Source organism: Clinocottus analis, unplaced genomic scaffold, assembly GCF_023055335.1.
Source record: "Clinocottus analis isolate CAN_PGR_092001 unplaced genomic scaffold, fCliAna1.0.p SCAF_1, whole genome shotgun sequence".
In the NCBI taxonomy this organism is placed as follows: Eukaryota; Metazoa; Chordata; class Actinopteri; order Perciformes; family Cottidae; genus Clinocottus; species Clinocottus analis.
The window spans coordinates 20,540,754-20,566,221 of NW_027175820.1; the positions used below are offsets into that span (position 1 = coordinate 20,540,754).

Here is a 25,468-nt window from a genome sequence, read left to right on the forward strand (position 1 = left end):
CTAAGCACTGATAACACATCTCTTTACGGCTTGAAAGACACAACTGACTGCAGGACATAACGCTTACTGAGTGCTATTACAGTTTTTTTACCAACTTTTTTTTTATTTCAGTGATTATTGGATATTAATTGAAGACAGTGCTGACTGCTTGTTGCTCTCTGATGCTCCTTGTACTTGCCTTTAGAATTATTATAATTAAGTGTCAAATCCTTTAAATACATTGTGCATAATACCGTCTGGCAGTTAACATCTGGAATCACAAGCGGGTAGAAGTTTAGCAGGGCTTAGCCCAAGTTTAATACAAAGCTTACTTCGCCCCCTAGCGACGATAAGGGCGGTCAAACCACGTCGCAGTACCACCGCCTCGCCGGCAGGGGGCGCTGGAGGCCTTCGTCGTGCTGCGTCGTTTACCCGGCACCTCCGTTCTTCCGCCTACACGGAGAGCCGAGAGCGCGATCAGCCGGTGCCGGATCAAAATACAAACAATGGGCAAGAAGCACAAAAAGCACAAGTCCGAAAAACACGCATATGAAGGTAATTAGGTCCGCCCACATTTCGAACACTCTTCCACCTGAACTATTTGTTGATTTGTTTTTAAATACGGTGCTGGAAACTATTGTTAGCACGGCCATAAACCTAGCTGATCAGCTAGCGTGCTACTAGGCTAGCGTTAGCTACAGGACTGATATACTTGTTTACTCCCCCTCACTTTTTCAATATGCCATAATTCGGTATGAATGCAAGGCAGGCAATGTAAGAGTACAATACAGCGTCAGCTGTCGTTGTATCGCCACTACAATGCCTGCTAGGTAAGCTAGCTGTGACAGACTATTGTTTCTAGCATCTCTCAGCTGTGAGCCATGAACAGTTACCGATCGTCAGCTCGATAATTTGTTGACTTCGTATCTGCAGAGTACGGAGAGAGACCACTGAAGCTGGTGTTGAAAGTGTCAGGAAACGAAGTGACGACGGGAAGCTCGAGTTTGGATACGTTTTATGACGAGCAGCCGGCGGACTGCGACAAACCCAAAGAGAAGAAGAAGAAAAAGAAGAAGGATAAAGAGAAGAGCTTTGGGTCTCCGGAGGAAGACAAGGGAAAGAAAAAGGTAACGCGACTGAAAGTCATAGAGCATCCCTCTTTAAGGGAGCACTTAGTTTACATGCATTGTCCTCGTGTTACATTTCCATGTTTGTTTCTGTAATTCAAGATGACAAAAAAGAAGAAAGGACCGGAAGTGAACGAGGAGGATGAACGGAGCAGAACTCCGATACGTTCAGAGCTGGATAAACAGGAAGGTAGTCTTCAATTCCCCATTGTCCGAGGTTTATGTCGACACTTTTCCTGCAAAACTTTCCCTGATGCTTTTGTTATTTTTTGCTCATAGAAAAGGAACAAACTCCTCTGCAGGAGGCTTTGAACCAGCTCATCAGGCAGCTCCAAAGGTGCAGCATTGATCATGTATTGTATATGAGATGAGTGTGTTAGTTTATTTATGAGCACTTGCACATTTAGCAGCCACTCTCCTCACAGAGTGCATGTGATTATATCGCTGACCATTAGCCTCCCTCTAACCCGACGGTAATGTTAGCACATGCCTTCTGCGGTGAATAAGTACTGTTCGTGTTTGTGTGTTTTCTCTGCAGGAAAGATCCCAGTGCATTCTTCTCCTTTCCGGTTACCGACCTCATTGCACCAGGGTACTCCATGATTATCAGACGGCCGATGGACTTTAGTACAATGAAGGACAAAGTCAAGAAGGATTGCTATCAGTCTTTAGATGAAATCAAGGTACGTGTTGGTTTAATACACATGGGTACTGTAGATGCACAGCGAGATGTTTATCTTACCAACTTTATAGTTTTAAATCAGGACTTTCAGCATTTGGATCAGGTATCTTGTGTACAATTAGGTGTGTCATATTTAAAAGGCTACAGATACATATCTAATCAACATTTAGATGAACAGTAGTATCTGATCGGGTAGATAACCAATATTTAAGGTCAAAAAGACGTGACGGAACAACCCGTAAAATAGCTTCAACTTGGGAAATGTTGAACGTGTTGGATCACTGTCAAACTAAGAGAATTCAAAACAAATGACTATAAAGCCGAAACACCCAAATGATTTGTTTGATGTGTTGTGTGTTGACGCAGATGGATTTCAGGGTTATGTGTGAAAACGCCATGATTTACAACAAACCGGAGACGATTTACCATAAAGCAGCTAGGAAGATGTTACACTCTGGACTGAAGATCCTGAACCAGGTATGAAACGGAAGATTCAGAAAAACAAATCTCTTTCAGGGATCATAACAACTAGACAGGATCGTCCTGTTGTTCACTTGAGTGTATTTAGAACATTGACTCTGATATTAACGTTCTGTCTCCTCGTAATTTAATGTGTAAAATGTTTTAAAACTACAGTTTACAGTGCTGATTAGTTCGACCTTTGTTAACAAAACAAGACAGAAAAGTCTCAAAGTTAAGCTTCTTTAAACCTCGATGGTATTTAATGCACCACATATATACATATTTCCATTTTCTACTCGATACGTTTTCTTCACTTGTTGCACCAGTGTTGTTCTTAACTTTATGTGGAGCACTGAAACAAAATGAAGTGGCATTGCTTTTGCTATAAAGCACCAGAAGAGGGCAGCAGATTGCCTCCAACTGTCGCAGCAGTCCCACCAATGGGTTCATGCAGCAGGTTTTCTTCTCCTTCCTGATCCTAAGAAAAATACAACTTTGAATCATCTTTCCAATAGGAAAGACTGGAGAGCCTGAAGCAGAGCATCGAGTTCATGTCCGGCCTCGACCCTTCTGCCAAACTGCCGGGAAAGACCGAGGACCAAGGAGGCACCGGCCTGGGTCAGAACAGAGAAGGACCCTCGACCACAGGCGCCAGCGAGAGATCCCAGACACCCGGCACTCCCAGGTCCTTTAACCGGCTGACTATAAGTTCATGTTTCTTAAAGTCACAGTCATATGCCACTTCAGCACAGCTGCTCTTAAACTCTGAGTGCCCAGATTCCAATGCGAGGAAGTGAAATGATAATCACGACTATTGGTTCACGACTTAAATTGTGCTATTTTTACACCATTCTGAAGTCTTTTTAAGTTGATCTTGAACTAAACTTTAGTTTCCAGCTTGTCTGATTCTTAAAACCATAAGATACAATAGTATTATCCTGTATTGGTCCCACAGCGGGGGATATTTGCAGTATTACAGCAGCAAAGTGGATAGTGCAACAATTGGAGACATTAGTAAGCATGTCAACACAGGTGAGGTGGAGGTAACTAAACCGCCGGACGCGGATGGAACCAGTTTCCCGCACACTGTTGGTTTTGTGTGAGCCTTTTTTCCTCTGAAACTAAAGTGAAATCGCGTTTCCACCGCTGGAGGCTGAGAATGTCAAGAATGCCTCACAGCATGCTGGGTCTTGTTCTCCCTCAAGGCTGCACGTCTTTTACGTCTGTGTTGGTGCCCAGCGCTGTAACAGAACCTTTTCAATTGAAGGCATGTGTCATTGACGGCTCGCTGTAAGAGGAACACCCGGGCAAAAAAAAAAAAACGTTTCCTGTGCTTTTTTTCTTCATTCATCCACTTTTTACCTTCCGTAATGAAGGAGTTGCTTTGTTTAAAATCATGATGGCGCTTATTGACGTCAATGAAAGGCTTCCAGGAGGAATGAAGGGAGAATGTAGGTGGTTTTTTAATGAACAGAAGCACTTGCACAGGTTTTCTCCTTGGCAGTGTTTTGCTGCAGTGTGCATGTTTTTTTTTTCTTCTCTTTTCACTTCATAAAAAAACCTTTTCATTCGGGACCGAAGTGTCTCATCTGTCTCGTCTTTCAAGTCGTGTTTCCTTTGCAGACAGGAAAAGGACTCCAAGGACGAGGCGGCAAAGGTAGAGAAAGAGCTTCAGGAGATCCGCAAGGTCATCGAGGAGTCTGGAGGAAAGCTGTCCAACCGAGTGCTGCAGTGTGATGTGAGGAAGCAGCGTGAAAACTCTTTATTTATTGTCTTTCAAATTGACATATCCACTATTAAAAAGAAATCACAAACCCTGCTCTTGAAAAATAAAGCGGCTCATGTTAAATCCCACTGTTGAGATAAGATATATACTTCTCTATTAGCTTCATATGGAAATAGATTTTTTTCATATTCTGGTCATGTGATGATGTTGGTCGATCAAACAAATGATGTTTGTCCAATGTTCTCAAGGTCCATCACAAAGTTGACCCACAACACATCTTTTTATGGGTGTTTGCTGCTATTGAGCCCTTTCATGTATTTGTTGTGTAGTTGGAGTTTGCCAGACGAAAGGCTGACGGCTCCACCACCATGACAATCCTCAACCCTGCAGATCCATCAGCAGGAGGTAGGTCCTTCTGGAATCATAGTGGAACAAACAAAATCCTAATAATTCTTTTTTTTTTTTTTTTCAATCAAAACAGGTCAAAAAGTTCACTGGTTCCAACTTTAGAAATGTGAAGAGTTGCTGCTTTTTCTCACACTTCTATTGATGAGATTGTAAACTGAACATCTTTGGATGTTAGAGCGCTGCTTGGACAGGAAAAAAAAAATGCAATTTGTAGATGTCATCTTGGACTTAGTTTGCCAATTATTAATGACTGATTTGAAAAAAAAATGCAGATGGGTCTTTAATAAATAAAGAAACTGCGGTGTGGAGATGACTTCTGACAGTTAGTTCAATGTCAGCATGTTCCCTGTTGCAGATGCCGGGTACTGTCCCGTGAAACTGGGCATGATGTCCAATCGGCTGCAGAGCGGCGTGAACAGCCTGCAGGGCTTCAGGGAGGACAAGAGGAACCGGATCACACCAGGTAACGCGCGGCTGCAGCTTAATGTTCCTGCACGTCACTAATATCAGACACTCAGCACCAGACCGATCGAGATAATAACAAGCAACCCTTCCCACAGTGTCCTACGTCAACTACGGGCCGTTCACCTCCTACGCACCCACCTACGACTCCAGCTTTGCCAACATCAGCAAGGAGGACTCTGACCTCGTCTCCTCCCTCTATGGCGAGGAGTCCGAGCCTCTGGGCTCAGACAGGTATGCGCAGCGTGACCGCGGACGCACTCGGGCTCTGTGGCATTTACACAGAACGTCACTTGAGGCATTCCATGCTGATTACTTTCCAGACTTTCCTCTTTTGCACTCGGCCGTAGACTGGGCCTCATCCCGACTTGGTTTCATCTGCTTTCTCCGCCGTGTATTCCACCGTCCCTCCAGGAGGTTCGGTCGTGGCGTCTGCGGCGTCAATATCGTCTTCTCGTTGTTCTTGGCCAAGAACGTGGTTGTGATTTTTACCCCCGCTTCTGCCTCAGAAACAATAGCTGTAAATGTTTTGTTCTCCGTGTGTTTGGCAGCTTGTCAAAGTACCTCGCCAAATCAGACGAGTACGTGTACAAACTGGCGGACAATGTTCTGGATGCGATTACGAACGGGGAGCATTCAAAATCCCTGAAGGAAGCCGAGCCGGTAAGCGTCTTATTAAACTCATCCAAGTGGGCTTTCTTTATGACCGAGTCAAACAGCAAGGGATAGAAATGTAAGATGGTGTCAACTGACTGATGGAGTTGTGTGTTGTGGTTTCTTCCGCCTATCCAGCAGGTGGAGAAGGAAACAAACACTCAAGAGGACCCGAGTGACATGGAGGTGAGAGTTGATACCCAGAAAAAGAAGAAAAAAAACCCCGTCCTGAGAGATACACGGTCTGTACAGTTCAGGGAACGAGACATCAAGTCCATAATGACAAAATATCAGCGTGTGCTGTGTAACACAAAGCCGAAGCCATCCACCCGCATCGGTGTTGGATGTGATGTGTGAAGAGGAGCTCCCGCCGCGGGGTCGTTCGGCGTACAGCACGTGTTCTCGCATTACGCCTCATGTGCGGGTACTTGATTTCATTTTGTCATTACAGACGGCCTCGGCGGGCTGTTGCTACGTCGAGCCAGCTGTGTCAACATAGCAGGGGCCAGCCTTTTTCGCTGGGATCCGTCCACGCACGGAAAGAACATTTTCCCCCCCTTTTTTTTTTTTTTTTTTGAAAAACACAGCGGTGCTACTCGCGCGAGGCCCGCTGTCAAAAGAATCCTGGAGAGGCCCGTGTTTTCTTCCAGTGCCCGCTGGCTGCGCGACTGAATCGCTCCTCAGAGCAGCGGAGGAAACCAGAGCGCGGGCCCCTGCGTCAGGCAGACAGAAACCCTCTGTCCGGGCTATTTGCTGTTCTTGGCCGCGCTCCAGCTCGCTCTCATCCCCTTCCGCGGGTTTTTTTTTCTTTTTTTCTTTTCGCTTTTGCAGCTTTTCATTAGGTTTGATTTTTAGTGGAGCGAAGAAGCAGCGTGACTGAAGGGGCTTCAAAGGGCCTGGATGCCCTTGAAGCGTCAGCTGTCTGGTGTTTTTTTTTCTTGTTTTTGAAACCCGTCTAAACGTGTCGTCTTCTCTCTCGTCTCTCGTAGGTAGCTAAACCCGAAGCGTCCAACTGCAACAGGCTGGACTTCCTGCACTCTGCCGCCGGCCTGCAGACGGCCGAGGAGCTCTCTGGGGGTAAAACTTCTGTCGGACGTAGTCTGCAACTAACACTGATTTTCATTATGGATTAGTCTTTTTGTAATATGTCTGCAGGTCTGGACAGTCTTTTTCCAGCTTCATTGAGTAACCATTTGCTCTGTCACAAAATTGTTTGCTGGAGGGAAATATCAAATGCATAGTTTTGTCCAAGCAACAGTTCCAAAGCCAAATTATTCACTTTACAATAATAGAAATAGGAAGAATTGGTAAATCCTCACATTTTGAGAAGGTGCACTTCGAGATTTTTGGGGATTTTCCACTTAATTAGTATTAACCCGCCACATAGATTAAAAAAAGATGACGCACAATAAATAGCTTCGTAGCTTATTCAGTTCAGAATCGGACAGAAAACCCCAAAAAAACCATTCAACATGTTTTCTTCGGGGTGTCATTTTGGTAATGAACGTACACGACTGAAATAACTACCCACTCTCATGGAAGATCCCAGATGGGATGTGTCCAACCCAGAGAGCAGGGCACGGGTTTCTGAACCTGGGCAGCCCTGACTGCTTTATGCGTGGTTCAAAGGAATATGTGAACAAAGACGGTCAGAATCACACCGTAAATGCTTTTTGTCATTGAAAAAAAAAGCAACCTTCATCTGAAGCAGTTCGATGAGCCATTAAGCCATCCCGCACCCCATTATGTATCCTCTTAGATGTTTCTAACAGCCTATCAAAGTTGATCCTCTCCCCTTGTGCTCTCTCTGCACTCCTACATGTTAATGTCAGGCAGAGAGGTCCACAACCGGACCGAGAGAGAATGGATGCATTGTGTTCAATATATGCAACTGAGGACCCGAGCAGCTAACGGTATGTGTGTTTCCCCCCACTCCATCTCTCCGATCTGTCACAGAGGCCCTGCACTTCCAGCAGAAATTGGACGAGACTACAAAGCTCCTGCGTGACTTGCAGGAAGCACAGAGGGAGCGTCTGAGCACTAAGCAGCCGCCTAACATGATTTGCTTGCTGGCACCAACTGCTAAGGAGCTGGAGCTGGGTAAGAGCCCCTCCCCTTTTGTTCCTGCTGGCCAACCATCGCCACCAGCTGTAGCCCTCTGACAACGTTCACATCTTAAGCAGCCACCCAACGCTGATGGGGCGGGTCTCCTTTTAGCTACGGACTGCAATTCAGTTAAGACAGCGATACGATTTTAAAATCACCAACGTAGACCTCATTCCCAGGGTTGTATTCCTCAAAGTGGCCATGCCCAAAAGCACCACACCTTAAATCTGGCGTTAGTGTGTGCTAAAAGATTTGTCACTATATGGAATAATGCACAGAGAACTCGTGCTGTTAACTATTTTGTTACTTTTGGACAGAGTCGGGCTAGCTGTCCCCCCCCCCCCCCGCTGTGCAATCATTATGCTAAGCTATGCTAACTGGCTACTAGTGGTAGATTCATATTTAATGGTATCAGTATTCTTAAAATACTCTCAGAAAGTCAAACTACTCCTGAAAGATAATGCAGAACTTCCTGTGGTGCAAAATGTTTTGGCTAAAGGTGGAATGAAAGGCAGAAATCTGTGAGTTTGAGAGTTAAACCTTGACCGCCTGTGATTGGCCCCAAAGGCCTCTTCTTGTCATGGATGTTCCCTTTTGACTCTTCCTTCGTCTGCAGCTGAGAAGGTGACGGGGAACTTGGCTGCGCTGACTGGCCAGGTGGCCCCGTGTGACGTCAGCAGTGTCTACGGCATCAGGAGGGCCATGGGCATCGCCGGTCCTCCAGAACCCTTCATTGACCTCACCACAGGTAAATACCCGCCCGGACATACTTGGAGAACAAACTACCATTCTGCTCGTCTGTGTGTTGAACACCATCAGTGATGGAATGTAACCAAGTGCATTTTATTGTTTTACAAGAGTTGATGTGCCTGTACTTTGTCTTTTATTATCATGCTCTTCTACTCTACTGCATTTCAGAGGAAAAACTGCACTTTTTATTACACTGCAGGTATCTGACATGCATGTTTTAGTTACTTCTCTAATAAAGAGTTTCCCATACAAATACTAGGAAGAGCAAAATAAGTTTTTTTTTTAAAATACAAAAAAATAGTATTTCAAGTTCATTTCCTTCTTAATCCATCTTGTTGGACGTAACGAGCATTGTGAAGGTGTCACTTTGGGCTCTGAGAACCTGTGACAGCATTTCCCTCCAATAAGGTTCATACAAACCAGTCAGTCAACCGACTAACGGAGAAAATAACCAGGAGATTAATCCATAACGCAGATAATCATAAATTGCAGTCCTTTATACTAAATAGCTTCACCTCAACCAACTCCAGGAATTCACAAGTAAATATAATCTAATGATATAATATATAATAGTATAACGGTCACAGAGAGAATTTGTCTGCATACTTTAAATGATTTAGATATATTTATACAGATTATACTTATATTGTGTTTTCTACAGTGTAATCTTAGTACTTTTACTTCAGTAAAAGATCTGAATACTGCCTCTATTACTGAATAGCATTTATATGTTGGCTTTTTGGGAAGTGAAGTCTGAACTTGACCTTACAAATACAGCGTGTCAGCAAGAACTTAGCATCCAAAACTCTTCAATGTTTCAGTTCAGGAGGCGGCTGAACCGATGGAGTCCTTGTCCGGTTGTCAAGATCCAGTTCCAGTCATCACCGTATGACGAGCCACCTTCACTGTTTGATAACTTAAGTTTTGTATGAAAAGTGCTTTTTGTGTAACATTTGTATGCATTTCAGTCATTAAACCTCTTTTTTTTAATATATACGCTTTGGCTCTTGTGAAATATTGTTTGACAAACTGCAGACTTAGGAAAACATTTATTACATTCTGGAGCTGTACAAAATTCAATGTCACATTTGTTCACATAAAGGCCAATACATTATTATTATTTTATCTAACCACAATTACAGAAAGTGATGGTTTCAAAAGATAAGGCCACAAGACGAGTCAAGTTTCAGAGACGCACAGCGCTGACATCAGTTCATCTGAGCAGGAGGCAGAAAACCCGTTGACGGCAGGCAGATTGTTGGATCACGCAGACTTAAGGACACCAAGGAGAGCGTTGCACGTTTCCCTCATTGCAGCATTTATGCAGACAAGCAGAATATGCACTTGAACAGATGATGTACATGCAGCACATGGATTTGTGTATTTCCTTTTGAAATGCAGAAACTATCGTTAAATGTGTAAAATTAAACGGTTGTTACTGACCACACAGCCGAAACAACATAAAGGATCACATGGAAAAGCAAATGTGTTGATACAGCAACGAGGATCTTCAGCAACGAGGATCTTCAGCTCGGCCAGAGAGTGAAACGTACTAATGTTATTGATGTGAACATGAAAAGAGCAAGGAAAGAGTTTTTACATTGTATTTTTATATTTATCTTCTGTACAGCCTGTTTCTGTTATTGAACCGGCTCCGTCTATCCGCCTCACATGTCATGCTCATTACACAGTAACGGAGCAGTGTGTCATCCGGTCTCAAAACAGGAAAACCAGATGGGTTTCAAATTATGATCCAAACAGAATCCATTGTTTTGTTTTTAAAGGACCAGAGGCCTTTCAAAAAAAAAAAAAAAAAATACACAACTGTATTTGGCATTAGTACAATACAATTCTTTCAAACAACATCTAAGTTAAAAGACAAAAAAAAAGTACAAAAGTGACCAATCACTAGACGTAAATGTATGTAGAAAAACTACTGACCATCTCTCCACCATGACCGCCACGTCCTGAGCCGTCCCAACAGCTGCGGAGTAGAGAGTGTTGTTTCGGTGTCATATCCACCACAAAGCAACGTCCTCCATGCGCTTCAGTTTTTCATTCATCACCATCGCAGGAAACAGCTGCATCACAGTCTGTTCTGTCTCAACACTTGTGGAGTCCATAAACTCTTGGCGTGAGTCCGTCTCCAGTTGTGTTGGCTGTGGCGGCCTGGCCTCAGCTCAGACCCATACCTTGCTGCTTGCTCATGTCGGTGCACACGAAGAAGGTTTTCAGCTCCCCTTTGCCCTTGACGTTGATGAGTCCCCGACACTCGCACGAGTAGCCCAGCTTGTGCAGCACGTCGGACGTTTCCACTGTCACCTGGAAGTGGACAAAGACAATTACAACTGCAGCTATAGAAACGAACAAAAGCCCCATTTGGAGCTGCACGTTTATAACATGGATTGGGTCTTGTTGCTCAATAGTCACATCTGGAGACACAAAGGAAAATTGCGCAGTCCCAAAATCCACAGAGGGATCAGTAACACCTGACTTCTTACTGATTACATGTCTTCATTTACGACTTCATTACTGCTGCATTGTTTTGTAGCTATAGTTGTATTGCATTTGGGAGCAGTGGCATTAGTAGACAGACACAAAGTCCTTTCAGGAGTTTCTGAAGTTGAAGCATGAATTGCTTTGCATCCATCGATGAGAGTGATGAACAGCAAGAGAGAGCAATTGCAGGGGAAAATAAAATTAAAGAAATAAAATCCCCTGTGCTTATTATATTGAACGGGAAACGTGATCTTTTCTGCTGCGGAGCCGTGCCTGCATGAACCAGGGTCGTTCACTGCGTCTGATAATTAACAGATAAGCTCACAAAATGTTGAAGGAAATATTCCTTCCAGAAAAACAGAACTTTACACCTTCTGAACTCCAGTTTCTCTCTTAACACAACCTTGTGAGTTTCATTTTTTACTGTTCCAACAATAAGCTGCTCTGGCTTGGTCGAAATAAATCCTAAATGTACAGTCAAATGAGAGAAAATGCCGTCTGTACATGCTGTTTCCCCCCCTGCCGTATCTCTCTGCTGTGCCAGCTGCCCGCTGCAGCAGCATGCTGGCGGCTCTCACTCCTTCTTTGGAGGCAGACCATTAAATTAGAACAATAATAAAATTACAAAAAAACGCTCCAAAATTGCGCCACTGGTCTTGGTTGTCTTTTGCAGTTCATCTTCAGGATCCTGAAGAGGGTCTCTGACACATCTCCATCCCAGTGAGGAGCAACACCTTTATGCTTTAATGCACACGAACTGTAGCTCTCTCTGGGCTATCGGCGGTGACAGCATCCACTGCCCACCCTCATATTTAATACAGCAGAATGATTTAGTTTCTGTTGGCATTGGAGGGCAGTTTGAGCAAATGCTCCACCAGCTTGGATTCTGCGGGGTCCTCGCCGGTCACATACTCCACGCTGCAGCCGCAGCCTCGAGTGACCTCTCTCCGGCTGCACATCTGATGAACACTGTCAAACGTACAATGTATGAAATCCTCTTTCATAACATAACATAATATCTTTCTGCACTTGGATTTTGGTAACGCAACTGGAAGCACTCGCTTACACTGATGTCACCGCCTCTGGAACATGGACAAGAAGCGCTCGTCACACTATATCCCTAATTCAGACACAATCTATTTCATTATCACTTTGCATCTAATGCGATGTTCTCATAAGTGGCTGAGGACAGGAATACGTTTTTTTTCTGTCACAAAAGCAGACAAACAAATATCGACCAGTGTCTGAAAGTGAATCTTTCTGAACCCGGAAAGAGTTTCTTGTGTTAAGCTCTGCGACACAAAGCTAAGGAGCACAATGTGAGAACTGGCATGGGACCATTTCACCGTCAACACCCCCACATGGAATAATGCTGTTTGCCTCTGTTGGGCTGTGCTGAATGTACCTGGATCTTTCCCAGCTCCCCGGTGCTCTCCATTCTGCTGGCGACGTTCACCGTGTTGCCCCAGATGTCGTACTGAGGTTTCCTTGCTCCGATCACTCCGGCAATCACTGGGCCATGATTAATGCCTGCGATGGAAGAAAAATCAAGTTTAACTCGTTGAATAATGTTATTGTGTTGAATTTAGAGAGAAAATAAGATTCTCAATGGGGAAAGAACATGTCATCCATGTACAGATCTCAGGCTGCTGTTTGCAAAAGTAAGACGTCACCGGTCAAAGAACAAGTCTGTGCCAAACTGCTTTTTAATAAACAAAAGTGGATTTTGTTTCAAAGTCACACAGTGTTTAGACTCAGCCGCTGATAAGCAGGTTGATACACGTTTCAGTGTTTATGGATGTTTTTATCTCCCAAGAAATGTAAATGTTTGAAACTTTTATGCTGTTGTCTGCTAAGAATCAACCGCCTGGTAACAACTGTGCCAGGACTGCAGACACAGAGGTTAAAGTTGGGTTATGTCTCCATTTATTGGCGCCACTTTATACATTATTTCATGTACTTAACTTAACTATCGTTATTTATGAGTGGAAATTTAGAATAAGCTCTTAAATCCTCAACATTACAAAGCAGATGCTTCACATTTCTGTCAAAGGTTGGAGAGGTTTAACTCTTCAACCTAATAATCAAGCGTCGGTAAATGTAACCGCTCTCATGGCTGGAACGCGACACAGATGCCAATCATGCCCATTGTAACCAAGGTAACCTGTTGGGTTGCCAGCCCTAACAGAGCTGGATACAATGCAGCGCAGTACACAGTCAATGAAAGGTTTGTGCTGAAGCCGACACTCACCCACACGAAGCCTGAAGCTATTGAAGGAATGTCTGTTGATGCCGTCCAACTTCCCAATCAGAGCGATGGCAAACTCCACCATGTTCCCGATCTGGGCCTGCTGCCTCTCCTTGTCCTGGAAGAACCGATTTAATAACCTCAATATGACTGCGTCAAGCTTTATGTCTGTTTTTTTATATGACAGGATGATGACTTCCTGAGAACAAGGCCAATTTGCCCCGGGTTCTGTCCCGGGTCTGACCCCGGTCTGAAGCAGCAGCTACTCCACCTGATTGTTCTCCTGACCCGGCGTCCCGCTGAGCCCTGCAGCCGCCATGTAGGTGCTGCCAATTGTCTTGATCTTCTCCACGCCGCTGAACTTTGGTTTGGACAGCAGCTGTTAGGTTAGAGAAAAACAAAAAAAAAGATTGGCTTCCTCATCCTTCCTTTCATCATTTACAGTGTTTATTCCTGTTGCTATTTACATTGCAGGGATTTAGCCATTATTCTGAAGAGTGTAGATAATAATACGGTTCTGTTTTAAGCCCAGCCGTCCACATAGTGGACATGCATCAACAGACCTACCGATAACAAATCGGGGGCTTAAAGACATCATATGATGTTATGTATCGTAAACAAGCCCTTGGTAATACATTGATGGATGATGTTTTTCTTGTCCTTATTTTGTGCTCCTGACCTCGTCAAAGTCAGCAATGATCTCATTCAGGAGCCTCAGGCACTCCAGACCCTCCTTGTTGATGTCACACTCTGTGTAAAATTCTTTGAAATCCGGCACCGAGGCGAACATCACACAAACACAGTCGTATGACTTGTAGTAGAGATCCTGTGGGGGGGAACCAAAAAATACAAAAAGCACAGTTTATAGTTTGACCCAGTATGAGACTGGACGTTGTTGGGCTTCACGTCTACTAGTTATGTTGATAATATAAGGACAACTCATAGTTTTGGGCTGAATTCTTAGAGTCAGAGTCATCAAATACTCAATTGTGAATTAGCATAAACGTTTGTAATGTTCATATTGGTAGTGTTGATAGGGCCAATTTGAATAAATAGTTACATTATTTGGCTCTATGAATACATTTTTGAATTATATCAAAATTGTAACTGCATTATAAAATAAAATACAACTATAAAATATATTCTCTTTAGGGTTATTAAACTCAACAATGAAAAAAACTCAACCCATTAGTGAAAACCTTTGGCTTGGATTACACTCTTAGGACAGGTCTGGACCACTCGTGAAATCAAAATACTAGAAAATTAATGAATGCAACAAGTTCTCCAAAATCACTCATACAAGCCACTCAAAAGCAAATCTGTTGGTTTGAGTGACTATAAGAGACCATCAAGCGGTGGGAAAATGTACCTTTCCATTGCTGAATGAAGTGAGCAAGCAATCATGTAATATTACATGAAAGGTGGTTTACTGGTTAGTCATTCATCACTCATCATATCCTCCATCATATCCCCCTCACCTCGTTCTTTTTATTTTCCCCGACAAACAGCGCTGCCACGTGTGCCGGCAGCACGTTCTCCAGCAGCAGGCGGTTCAGGTTCTCTCGGGTCTCGATCTCGTCCTGCTCTGTGCGGTTCTTATACTTTAGCAGGAAGTCCTGGCGGAAGCAGGACTCGTTCTAGCAGATAAAAACACACAGTGAGTGACAAATTAGGGAAACCGTCACATTCATTCACTGGAGCTTCCCTGGGTTTATTGCAGCGTCTTCATTTACTCATTTCCAGGAGTTCAATACGTCTCATCGACAGGAACAGTTTGTCAGTGAGAGATTCAAAATGAGGACAGAGAGGTAGGGATTGTCCTTACCTGTTGTGAGATGATGAGCATAGTGACCAGGAACAGGGTGATGTAAATGCAGCTCATCACCTGGGGGTGTTTCACGAGCCCTAACCATCTCAGGATGGTGTGATCTTCTCTGCTGTGGAACAAACGAAAACATTCATGGCTTGACTTTGCATCCATATACACAATTTCAACCATGAATATTATGTGTGAGCCGAAGTGAATAAATGGGATGCGTCTTCATGGAACTGTGACCGCCAGCTCTGATTGTCCCGTCATAAGGTGGCGCTCCTTATCAACCGACTCTCACCTGCTGCAGTTCCAGCTGTCCGTCTGCTGAGCGTAGAGAAAGTTTCCGTAGGCCACAAAGTGTTCCCGGTTGGTGCTGAGGATGATGATGTAGTACGCCGTGGAGGCCAGGGCGAGGAAGAACACTTTGAGCTCAAAGCTCACCCGGAGGAAGACTCCACATGCAACGAGCGAGAGGATACAGCAGAACACGGAGTACTGAGGAAGAGAAAGCCAAGGGATGGAGTCAAACAACAGTAACAGCAAACCTGATTAAAATGTATTTTATATGTATATAATGACCCCTATAAGCAGTATACAAACAATTAATGAAATAACATACTATCATGTAATTGTAAGCATAGGAAAGGACATTTTTATCAATGTATTTGTCTCGAGCTTTAACTCTTACCTCGTACTCAATTAAACAAATACTAGAACCTTTTGCAAATACTATTTAATCCAGTCTGATATGGAGAAAAAACATATTAAAAATTGCCATTTCTATATTGCCTATTGCTAACAAATCCATCACTCACAGGCAGGTAGAAGAACATGTCCTCTAATTCCTGCTCAAGGGAATCATTTGCGTGATGCGGGTCATCAAACGCCGTGGGGCATTCTTGCACAGTAGTCTTGACGAAGCACTGCGGGGGGATAAAAAAAGATCTGAGTGACAAGCGACCGCTGGACGGCGTGCTTTTAAAGTTTGGCATGGCAGCTATGAAGTGTGGCACCGCTAGAAATAGCGGCGTCTGTAATGGCCCACTCCACATGCGAGCGCGGTCTTACCAGGTTGAACACTGCCAGGATAACAATGACCGCAGTGGTGACGGTGGCCAGAGGGAGGCGGACGCACGGCCGCTTCACCACCGCCTCGGACACAGCTGGCAGCCACTGGCACCTCGACAGCTTCTCTGGAAACAGCCGCTGCAGAGGAGAAAAGAGAAGTGAGGAGATAGGCGGAGGAGAGGTGGAATCAAAACAGGCATGGGGAGCATGTGGTTTTTACTCATGCATCTCCAGACATCAAGTTTGAGTGAGTCACAGCCGGCTATTTCCAGTGGAGGAATCTGTCTGAGAGGAGAAAACACTCCAGGACTGATTGCCAGGTGTCATGGCCCAGGTCAGAAGGTTAGCTATTGAAAGCTACGGTGAATGCAAGGGATAGCTTTCATGACATGTTTCCATTCTCTCACTACCTAATTCTGGCTAGGTGAAGCACAGTACGCCCATCCTTTCCCCCCTGGCCTTTAATAACAAAACATTTGCCGATTGTAATCTGTTTGTGTTTGACCTCGGAGCCTCTTATAGATGTTGGATATCTTGATCCCTATTTTTGTTCTTCTCTCACAACAGATACAAACTGGAATTACTGCCTTTGCGGTTGTGTGTTTCCGCCAACGAGTCAGGTTGTGCTTAACGTCCTCATCTGTCCAAAATCTCATCACTTCCTCATTTTATTTTGTTAGACATTCGTGGGAAATTGTCATAATTTGCATAGAAATTATTTTGTTCTTTAGTCTTTATTTATTTTTTTGTGCCTTTGAACTTTGAGCACTATTATTTAAATCAGTTTGACCTCGAGTTCAAGTGGATGTTTGTGCAAGATGTAATGAAATTCCCTCCTAAGCCTTCTCTGAGATATCGCTTTTCTGAGAATGGGACAGACATGAGGTTACATTTGACCTTGACCTTTGACCTCCACATTTAAATCAGTTCATCCTGAGATATTAGAATAGAATAATGAAAACGCAATGCCTTTGGCCATGGCTCTTTGGATTTCATTATCGAAACTGATTAAAGATTAAAAATACATGCTCGAATGAAACATTTTCTTCTAATGTATATTTTAGTGTTTCTCTTTCAATGTGGAGGCTCGCTGCTTCAAATTAAAAAGAGACAAAAATGGGTGTATACATAACAAACCACCTGACCCAGAATGCCTGTATTTATTTTGAGATTCAAAACTAATTCCTTGACCTTGGAAACAGCAGTCCTAACAACAATGTTATCACAAGCACAAGAATAGCAGCTGTTTTGGAATTTGCTAAATCTTCTTTCCATTTTTGTTTTTAATTTAAATAAACTCTCATTTGTACATCGCTTGTTGGATAATACAGCCCATGCAGCGGGGGAGGAAGCAGATGGTGAGTAAAAGTACATCCTTCCTGAGGGCTTGACACTTTTATTCATCTTGTGGGGCATTCACACAACAGAAATTGAATAGCCGTTAAAGAATTTCACATTTAATTTTCACTTCCATGCACACGGAAATTGAATTCTTGAAATACCAACTTAGAGCAAAGCACTTGTCATACACATGTTGGCCTGGGCCAGCATTGCACAATTTGGGACTTAAAAAAGTGTTGCTGGAGAAATTACTATTTGTTTTTAAACTGACCCTCGACCTGCGTCCAATGTCGGTTGAGAGGTTGCTATAAAAGAGTGATGACAGATTAGCTGTGAGGCTTTTTTCCCCCCCCCAACTGAAATGCTAACCGGGACAAACTGCCCAAAAACGAGAAGACATTTGAACTTCAATCACCTGAATTTTAGTTAATATATCTCTGTAAAATGTCAACGTAAAACTTAACACACTGACCTGGAAGTGACCTGCGAAACAGATGGCCAGGGTCAGCAGCAGCACGCAGACCAACACTCCAAATGACATCCCCAACATCTGTCGACTGAGGGAGACGGGAAGAAAAAAAAATCAATCTCCCGTTTCTCCTTCTCCTAGAAACAATCATCAGCGTTTCTTCTTCCCTGCTGCTCTGCATCATAAGCGGCGACATCGATTTTTCTTTTTAATGGAACATAACAGAGGAAAGTCTGGTCATACTCACTCCTTTGTGACTAACATCTGAACCGAAAAGATGCAGAGGAAGATGAAGGTGGCACAGCCAACATAGTGTTTGAACATCGGCAAGTCCAGGGCTCGGTACTCAGAAGAGGAAAAACAGAAGTCACCTAAATCTCTTGTTCAGCGATGGAATGCTTGAATGGAAATTATGAAAATGTGGAGTGGTGAATGCTTCTAATGATCCATATGCAGATTTGTGTGAAACTAACCTGTTTTTCCAGATCTTTCTTTGGAAACCACAGAGCTAAACTGCCGCTCTCCTCAGTCTTCGACCACTGCCTGGCAAGGAAAAGGCAGTAAGGAAGAAAGAGAGCTTTAGGTGTGGGTGATATGGGCAACGTACATAGTGAACTTATGACAGCATTATGCCAACATGCTCACAATGAGAATGCTGATGTTAATCAGGCGTAATGTTTTACCGTGCTCACAATCGTACTACGGGGGGTATCAGCACGCCAACATTTCATCATGAGCACTGAACATAAAATACAGCTGAGGCCGATGGGAATGTCACTTATTAGGCAGGTATGTGGACATAACCCAAAATATTTTGTTTCATAGTAATCCATCCAGTAGTTCTCAAGATATGTCTCTCAAAAATCTAAATTACAACCTTATGGTTATGCTGGAAGAAAAGTCATGGAATAACATCTGTAGGATTCAGCATCTGGGAACTGTAAATGCCTGTGCTAAAATGTCCAGTTAATTAGCTTTCCTTTCTATCATTCGCTCAAGCTTGAGAGCTTTGAGCCACAATATCTCAGCTGGAGGAATTTCTCACACTGGCATGCTTGAATATCATTATTAATATCAAGTCATTTCCAATAAATCAAAAACCTGCTTTGTGATTCAGCGCCAATTTAAACGTTAGTCTCATTTTTCGATGCAATTTGAGTTACATTATTGTATGTAATGTGCAAAGTTCATAAAATGTGATTGGGCTTACTTGCTGCTGAGCTCGTCGATGGTGGTAGTCATCTCGTTGTGCAGCTCTTCATCAAACTTACTCTTCAGGGATTTGTTCCTGCACCGGAAATCGCAGCGACAATTAGGGAGAAGCAGACGGACAGACACTGAAACACGCACGCTGACTGGAACAGATGCTGAGAAACCAGATCGGGTCATGCGGGTTACTCAGGTCCAGTTTGGCTCTGCTTGAAGGCAACGTGGTTAATGCCATTCTGAGCATTAGTGAGAGAGGAGAAACATGGTTTGTGCCTGTGAGAGTTATGTAGAGGGAGTGTGCCGGATGCAGAGTGCTGTGTGTTAGACGACCTCTGTGGGATTCAGCTGGAGTGTGTCCGCCGTGCTTCTGCTTGGAAACCCCCCCGACAAGACTTCATCAGGAAGGAAACGCTTACACAGATGCACATATTCAGATACACACAAGCCGCAGCCAGTGATCAGTGTTAATAGGAGCATGTCAGTCCACTAACAGGTTACAGGGTTTCCCTTGGCTTATTCAAGTCATGTGTGTCCCTGAGGTAGCAGAGAGAAAAGAACAGTATGGCGCCACTGCTCAGGTTATTGTTAGGACACCAAGGCTCTCCACCAAGGCAGTAGTTCTCACCCTGCAGGCCAGGGGACACACTTTCTTTAGGATGTGGGGCTCACAGAATGATTGTAAAGGTTAGTGGAAATTATATTTGTTATTTGGGAAATTATTTGTGTGATATCTTTATTAATTATTGTAATAACTAAGACATTTGTGCCTTTTCCACTTCCCAAAAAACAACAACAATTTAACGACATTTAAATCATTGATTTTGAGAAACTGCATGAAGCAGACTGATTACTGGGTACAAATCTGCAATTTCAAGCAATGGTTAGCACTCTAATTATGTATTTAAAGTATCTAATATTTACAATTTAAACAAGTGGCTCTGAGCATGCATTCATTTGTTGTTGTTTTTCTGGGTCACAAGCCAAAAGGTTGAGAACTACTGCACCGAGGGAACAAGGACCTTGCAGGCCATGAAGGCCCCACTCACTTATAGCTGCTGAACGAAGGGGTAGGCAAGGAGAACGGTTCTTCTAGAGACTCATCAAAGCTGTCAGGGTCCAACAGTAAAACACAAACACAGATTCATCACAACAAAGAAGTGGGGAGCCTTAAACAGGGCCACTGATCAAATAATTTAGGAAATCCATCCAAAACAGTAAATAGCTACTAGATATCCGCTGTTGAACAACAGAAGCACACTCATAACTGTTACTTTTAACCACAGAAAACAATATGCCCTGCTACTTAATGTCACCAAGCGTGAGTGGGTGCACCTCATTTCCCTTCAGCCTCAGACACGTTCACTAGCTGTCGCCTGCGCTCGTGGAAAGTGAATACATGTATGAAATCAAATTTGAGATCTTTATTCTCACAAGGTGGAATGCTTCTGCTCTCACACACTTATATTTTCTAATCACATTACTCCAGCCCACAATGTGTGTGTAGGTGAGTCCAATCCACTAATCAGTAGCTGCACTTAAAATATCTTTTTACAAAAGGCTTTACTACCTGTGCCAGACGGGCAAAGAGAATCAACCATTGTGAACTACAACCATAATCATGCAACATTTGAAGTTAATAAAAGGGCTTGTTAGAGAGCTCAGCACTCACCCTGCTTTTCAGGAATGACAGCCAAAGTTATTGGGAAATGTTTTATTTGATGTTTGACTTTGAAAAATGGTAATTGGACTGTTCTTGTATAGAGCTTTTCTAGTCTTCCGCCACTTTAAGCGCCCAATTCCCCCATTCACACCCATTCATACACTGATGGCAGTGCATGAATGGGTGCCACCTGCCAGGTGCCACCTGCCCATCAGGACTATCTAACCATTAATACCCATTCACACACCGCAGAACAGCATGCAGGGTCAACTGTCTGGACACATCGACACAAGGACTAGTGGTGCCAGGGATCAAACTGCCGATCCTTTGATTGAAGGACAAGCCCGCTCTACCTACTCTAATGAGCCACAGTTGCCCATTAAGAACATATTGTCAAATGATGTTTGATTTTAAGAGTAATTTCATTCCCACTGGGATGTTCGGGAGTTTTAACGACTTAATAATGGACCATAGTCCCATGTGGATTCTGTTTGAGGGGGAAGGCAAAACGCATCATACCTCACCAATACAAAAACACAACACATCCAGCCTGATCTCTGTAAATCACTTCAGATTAGACATTCAATTGGATCTGAAACGCCTCATTTTTTAAATCAGGAATCAAATGTGAGCGGAAAGAAAATCAACAAGTTGTCTGACATGGCTGTTTGCTCCTCATTAGCACCATGATAACAGCATTATGCTGACCAGCTCGTGACATCAAACCATAAAAAAATGTCTACGCTTTCATGAAAAGCATTCATCTTATACATGATGATAATCCATAAACATGTGTGTAGCTGAACATTGCCAATAATGTAATGAGCACTTCTGTATTACATGATATTGTTAATGAAATTGTATAATGAAGCGATGACCATGTCAGATTCCAAGAGCAGATGATGAAAAACACTTGCAGCTATTGAGCAAAAGTGTTGTTACACTGTGTGTAAAAATAGTAACAGTCACCTCTCAGTGATCTTGGAGCCGGGTGCTGGCCGTAGAGGGATGTCCTGGAAAAGACAGGGACAACATCCGCTCAATATGAACAGATGATAATGTGGTTGTTGAAGACCAACCTAACGGAAACTCAAAGTCATTGTCATTGTGTACATTATTTACTTTGAGATACCCTTCAAAGACTGTGCAGTTATTCATCAAAAAGCTACAAAATCAATTGTTAATATTATTTTTATTCATGAACTTCCTCATACTGGCCTAAAGCCTTTTAACATCCTACAGCAAATAATTAACACAGCACCATGATGTATCATGTAGATTGCTGGCTTAAAAACAACAAACAACCATCTCTTTACCTTGCAGCGGGACTTGCCGTTGACAATGGCGTTTGGGCTGAAGCCCTCTCGACTCTGAAGATGGGCAAAAGGTTTGACGGCCCCCCAGGATTCCAGGTAACGGGTCATACGCACAGACGCCCTCATCTTCAGACCATCATTCCGGGGTTTAGGAGCGCTCCGGCTGTTGGATGATGGATCCTTAGACTTCATACACAAACACATGTCATTTAGCTGAGGCAAGGAAAACAGGGTGAGTATACATTCCTAAATCATGAAAGACATTAAAGAGCACTCAGGGACAGCTCTACGGCTCTGAAATCTTCCAGATGTGCTCATAGAAGTTTTTAACCGGGATCTGAATCAAGTTTTGTCGATTTTGGCAGAATTTCATCCAATTCTGCTGGATTGCTTAGAGCATGGTCACCTAAATTTGGTTGAAAGTGCACAATACATGGAAGCGTTCTGTTGAAAAGTGGGGAGAATTGTAGGCAGAGATATGAAGAAAACTATATATGAAGTGATGTTGTGCAGATGAAACTATACTTCTGTCCAGAACCCAAATAAATCTGAAATTTGCTTAGTTCAACAAGTGGGGAGAACCAATCAAATTGTGCACAATTATGATTGTTGTAAAATGAAATTACAGCAAACCATGATTCATAGCAGTTGGAATACAACATTCAAATGTTGACATGTAGGATGCAACATCATGCCAACAGAAATCAAGGAAGATGCAGACAAATACAGAACTTACCCGAGGATCAATGACCAGGTAGGTTTGGGTGTTGAGCTCTTTTAGGTAAGGGTCCCTGAGGTGGCCATTGCCGTCTTCTACTTCGTAAGCCTTGTTCAGGTGCTTCAGAGTCGCCTCTGTGATGTGGACACGTCTGACCGAGGAAAGAGCAGGAGAAAGCTTGTGATACTTTGCATAGCATGGCTCTTTCACACATTTTAAATGCCTTTAGGTATGAAAGACTGTGTATCTGTAGCATTAATATTCATCAAATGGAACATTTACAATATCTTGTAATGAAAAAAAAATAATTAATGATTATGTAAGGTTATGATAAAACAAGTAACATGTAAATTGTTATCATTGGTTTTATGCAATTCATCTTATTAGAGTTGCATTGTGTATCATCCCCCCAGCAACATTAACTTATGCAACATAGTTGCTAAAGTAAAAGTGATTTTGCTACTTTGGCTTATAAAAAGCCCCACATAATTATGATATTAAATCATCACATGATCTATAGTTGGACCCTGGTAAATACCACTATATGAAAAAATAATGACATTCACAAACTATTATACATGAATATGGACAAAGAGTTATGAAACTCATGATGTGAAATTAATACTGCCTACCCGGGAAGGCCTCCTGACTCCATGTGATTGGCCAGCGTGACATCATGCGACCACACGTCGAACTGCCACTTGCGAAGGCCAATGACACCGCAGAGCACGTTGCCTGAGTGCACGCCCACACGCATGTTGATATCCACACCTGTGGCCTCCCGTACCTGCCTGGATGATGTTTCATAGCAATACAAAAGCCCATTGTTGTCGAAATAAGTTGTTTCTGTATGCAGATCACTGTCCTTCAAGGAAATCACTATAACGTTGACAGCTCTTTCCATGTGTCGCTGTGAAGCCATATTGTATGCCTCCATGTGTCAATAGTCCTGTTGTCAACACCTGATTTAATAACATCATTCCCTGGAGCAGATTCAACATTGGCTCAGTCTTTCCAACTGGTGTAATACGCTCTTTAAAATGGCATGTCAAGTTCAACTTGTGCAATTCAAGGAAAATTACTGAGAATGCTTCACCTTTCTTGATTAACATAATTCATCTCAAAATGAAGTGTGCTCGCCACATCTCTTAAGAGTTAAATCGAGAGACACAATATGTTTCAATCAGGGTTGGTGGTAATGGATAGCAAAAACTCACTTGATGGCTTCACACATGTCCAGGCCCATCTTGACGCAGTTCTTAGCATGTTTAGGCAGAGAGACAGGCAGCCCGGACACACAGTAGTAGCAATCTCCAAGGATCTTGATTCTCATGCATTCGTTTTCCTACAAGCAATGGCAATGAGAAGAGGAGAAATATAGTTATTGGTTTGGTAAATATTCTAAAAAGCAAATATTTAAATAAAGTTGCCTGGTTGTATACACTGTGCAGATAGACAGGTTATGCCAACACATTGGAGCCAATCAATACAACCACAGTCTTGTATTACAGAGGTTTAAAGTGGCTTAGTTGTGGCTTGGTAAGAAGAGAGTGTTCAACTGCCCAGCATAGATTTTCCCAACCAGGATGAGGTTCAGCAGAAAGCTCACAACTCAAATTTCTACATTATTACTGCTGCAATCTCTTTAGGTGGTATACTGTCAACATCATTCTGCATAATGGCAAGAAGCAATTACAAACAATGGCTCACCTTGGCAATTTGGTCAAATTTTCCAAACAGTTCGTTGAGCATAATGACGAGCTCTTTGGGGGAACAGTCACTGGCCAATCGGGTGAAGCCCACAATGTCAGCATATAGAATACTGAAAGGAGGAAATAACACGATGAGAGTTCAACACGCAAAACACACTTGCATAAAAAAAGGGAAAACTAGATGTCTCATTCGCAGAGGCCGTCCTTTAATCAGAGGATCGGCGGTTCCATCCCCGGCCCCGCTAGACAGCGTTGATGTGACCTTGAGCAAGACACTTATCCCGAAAATTGCTCCTGTACCTGCGACTACAATGTATGAAAGTTAGATAGTCCTGATGTGGCACCTTGCATGGTAGCTCCTCTCATCACTGTGTGAATGATTCCTGTGAAAAGCGTCTTTGAGTATTCAGAAAAGCGCTATATAAAATCAAACCATTATTATTATTATTGCAAAAAAAAATTGTTGTTGTTTCTAGTATTAGACTACGTCGTTTAAAAACTCAACAGTTTGTAAATTTCCGAACTCTAAAATTAAACACTTTAAAGGTGTGCTACAAAAAAACGGTGACCACAGCATGCTTCAAAGTTCACATCCATGAGGGTGAGAGCTGCAGACTCCCCAAAAAGAGACATCCCAGCAACCAGTGTGCGTTATCGTTCCACTTCAACACAATGAATAACTGGTAACCACTATCCATGTAACTTCTGTCTATCTGTAATGCTGTGTGATTTACAGGCCCAGGCTGCAAACAAAAATACAGTAACTGATATTAGGAGATCAGCCCTCGTTTATTAACCTGTCAATCAACTTTACAAACGGATATGGACCACCTGGTGCACTGTTAGCAGTCAACCAGTCTGGAAAGCATTGAACCATTTGTGTCCTCCAAAGCTGGGCCTGACTGTCTCTGCACAACGTTGTCGGCCCATTATGATCCATTATGACCATTTTGGCCCATGAGTTGGGATGCAGGATTTCAGGCAAATCCTCCCATTAATCTCTCGTATACCCAATCAGTGACTCATTACAAAGCCTGTCTGGTTCAATGCTGGATCATA

At 43.1% G+C, this 25,468-nt stretch overlaps 2 protein-coding genes across 7 annotated transcripts in view; one reads left to right on the top strand and one right to left on the bottom strand.

The window, feature by feature from the left end:
- Positions 1 to 410: 410 nt before the first annotated feature.
- brd7 (bromodomain containing 7) lies at positions 411 to 9,350 on the top strand. 3 transcript variants are annotated; one of them, XM_068567980.1, is made up of 17 exons: positions 411 to 534; positions 913 to 1,106; positions 1,209 to 1,296; positions 1,386 to 1,443; positions 1,645 to 1,789; positions 2,155 to 2,265; positions 2,766 to 2,935; positions 3,874 to 3,988; positions 4,306 to 4,381; positions 4,740 to 4,847; positions 4,945 to 5,080; positions 5,398 to 5,509; positions 5,639 to 5,686; positions 6,490 to 6,577; positions 7,457 to 7,600; positions 8,223 to 8,354; positions 9,178 to 9,350. In XM_068567980.1, the coding sequence occupies exons 1-17, from the start codon at positions 486 to 488 to the stop codon at positions 9,246 to 9,248; spliced, it is 1,845 nt and encodes a 614-aa protein (XP_068424081.1). In that variant the 5' UTR covers positions 411 to 485; the 3' UTR covers positions 9,249 to 9,350. The 3 variants fall into 3 exon arrangements, with proteins under 3 accessions (XP_068424081.1, XP_068424155.1, XP_068424240.1); XM_068568054.1 differs by having other exon boundaries at positions 5,642 to 5,686; XM_068568139.1 differs by lacking the exon at positions 411 to 534 and adding an exon at positions 615 to 809.
- A 523-nt stretch (positions 9,351 to 9,873) lies between these two features.
- The window catches only part of adcy7 (adenylate cyclase 7), a 49,186-nt gene continuing 33,591 nt past the window's right edge, over positions 9,874 to 25,468 (bottom strand). Inside the window, exons 7-27 of one of the 4 annotated variants that reach the window (XM_068568500.1) lie at positions 24,408 to 24,519; positions 23,915 to 24,042; positions 23,330 to 23,488; positions 22,716 to 22,848; positions 21,980 to 22,165; positions 21,633 to 21,676; positions 20,050 to 20,109; positions 19,005 to 19,082; positions 18,268 to 18,337; positions 18,042 to 18,058; positions 17,798 to 17,882; positions 15,985 to 16,122; positions 15,732 to 15,839; positions 15,215 to 15,411; positions 14,929 to 15,040; positions 14,582 to 14,740; positions 13,783 to 13,929; positions 13,375 to 13,482; positions 13,107 to 13,221; positions 12,261 to 12,385; positions 9,874 to 10,678 (exon numbers count right to left, since the gene is read on the bottom strand). In XM_068568500.1, coding sequence (XP_068424601.1) covers positions 10,532 to 10,678; positions 12,261 to 12,385; positions 13,107 to 13,221; positions 13,375 to 13,482; positions 13,783 to 13,929; positions 14,582 to 14,740; positions 14,929 to 15,040; positions 15,215 to 15,411; positions 15,732 to 15,839; positions 15,985 to 16,122; positions 17,798 to 17,882; positions 18,042 to 18,058; positions 18,268 to 18,337; positions 19,005 to 19,082; positions 20,050 to 20,109; positions 21,633 to 21,676; positions 21,980 to 22,165; positions 22,716 to 22,848; positions 23,330 to 23,488; positions 23,915 to 24,042; positions 24,408 to 24,519 — 2,428 coding nt within the window. In that variant the 3' untranslated portion in view covers positions 9,874 to 10,531. Of the gene's footprint in view, positions 10,679 to 12,260; positions 12,386 to 13,106; positions 13,222 to 13,374; positions 13,483 to 13,782; positions 13,930 to 14,581; positions 14,741 to 14,928; positions 15,041 to 15,214; positions 15,412 to 15,731; positions 15,840 to 15,984; positions 16,123 to 17,797; positions 17,883 to 18,041; positions 18,140 to 18,267; positions 18,338 to 19,004; positions 19,083 to 20,049; positions 20,110 to 21,632; positions 21,677 to 21,979; positions 22,166 to 22,715; positions 22,849 to 23,329; positions 23,489 to 23,914; positions 24,043 to 24,407; positions 24,520 to 25,468 lie in introns of all 4 variants that reach the window. The other 3 variants (XM_068568339.1, XM_068568264.1, XM_068568419.1) reach the window with 3 other exon arrangements.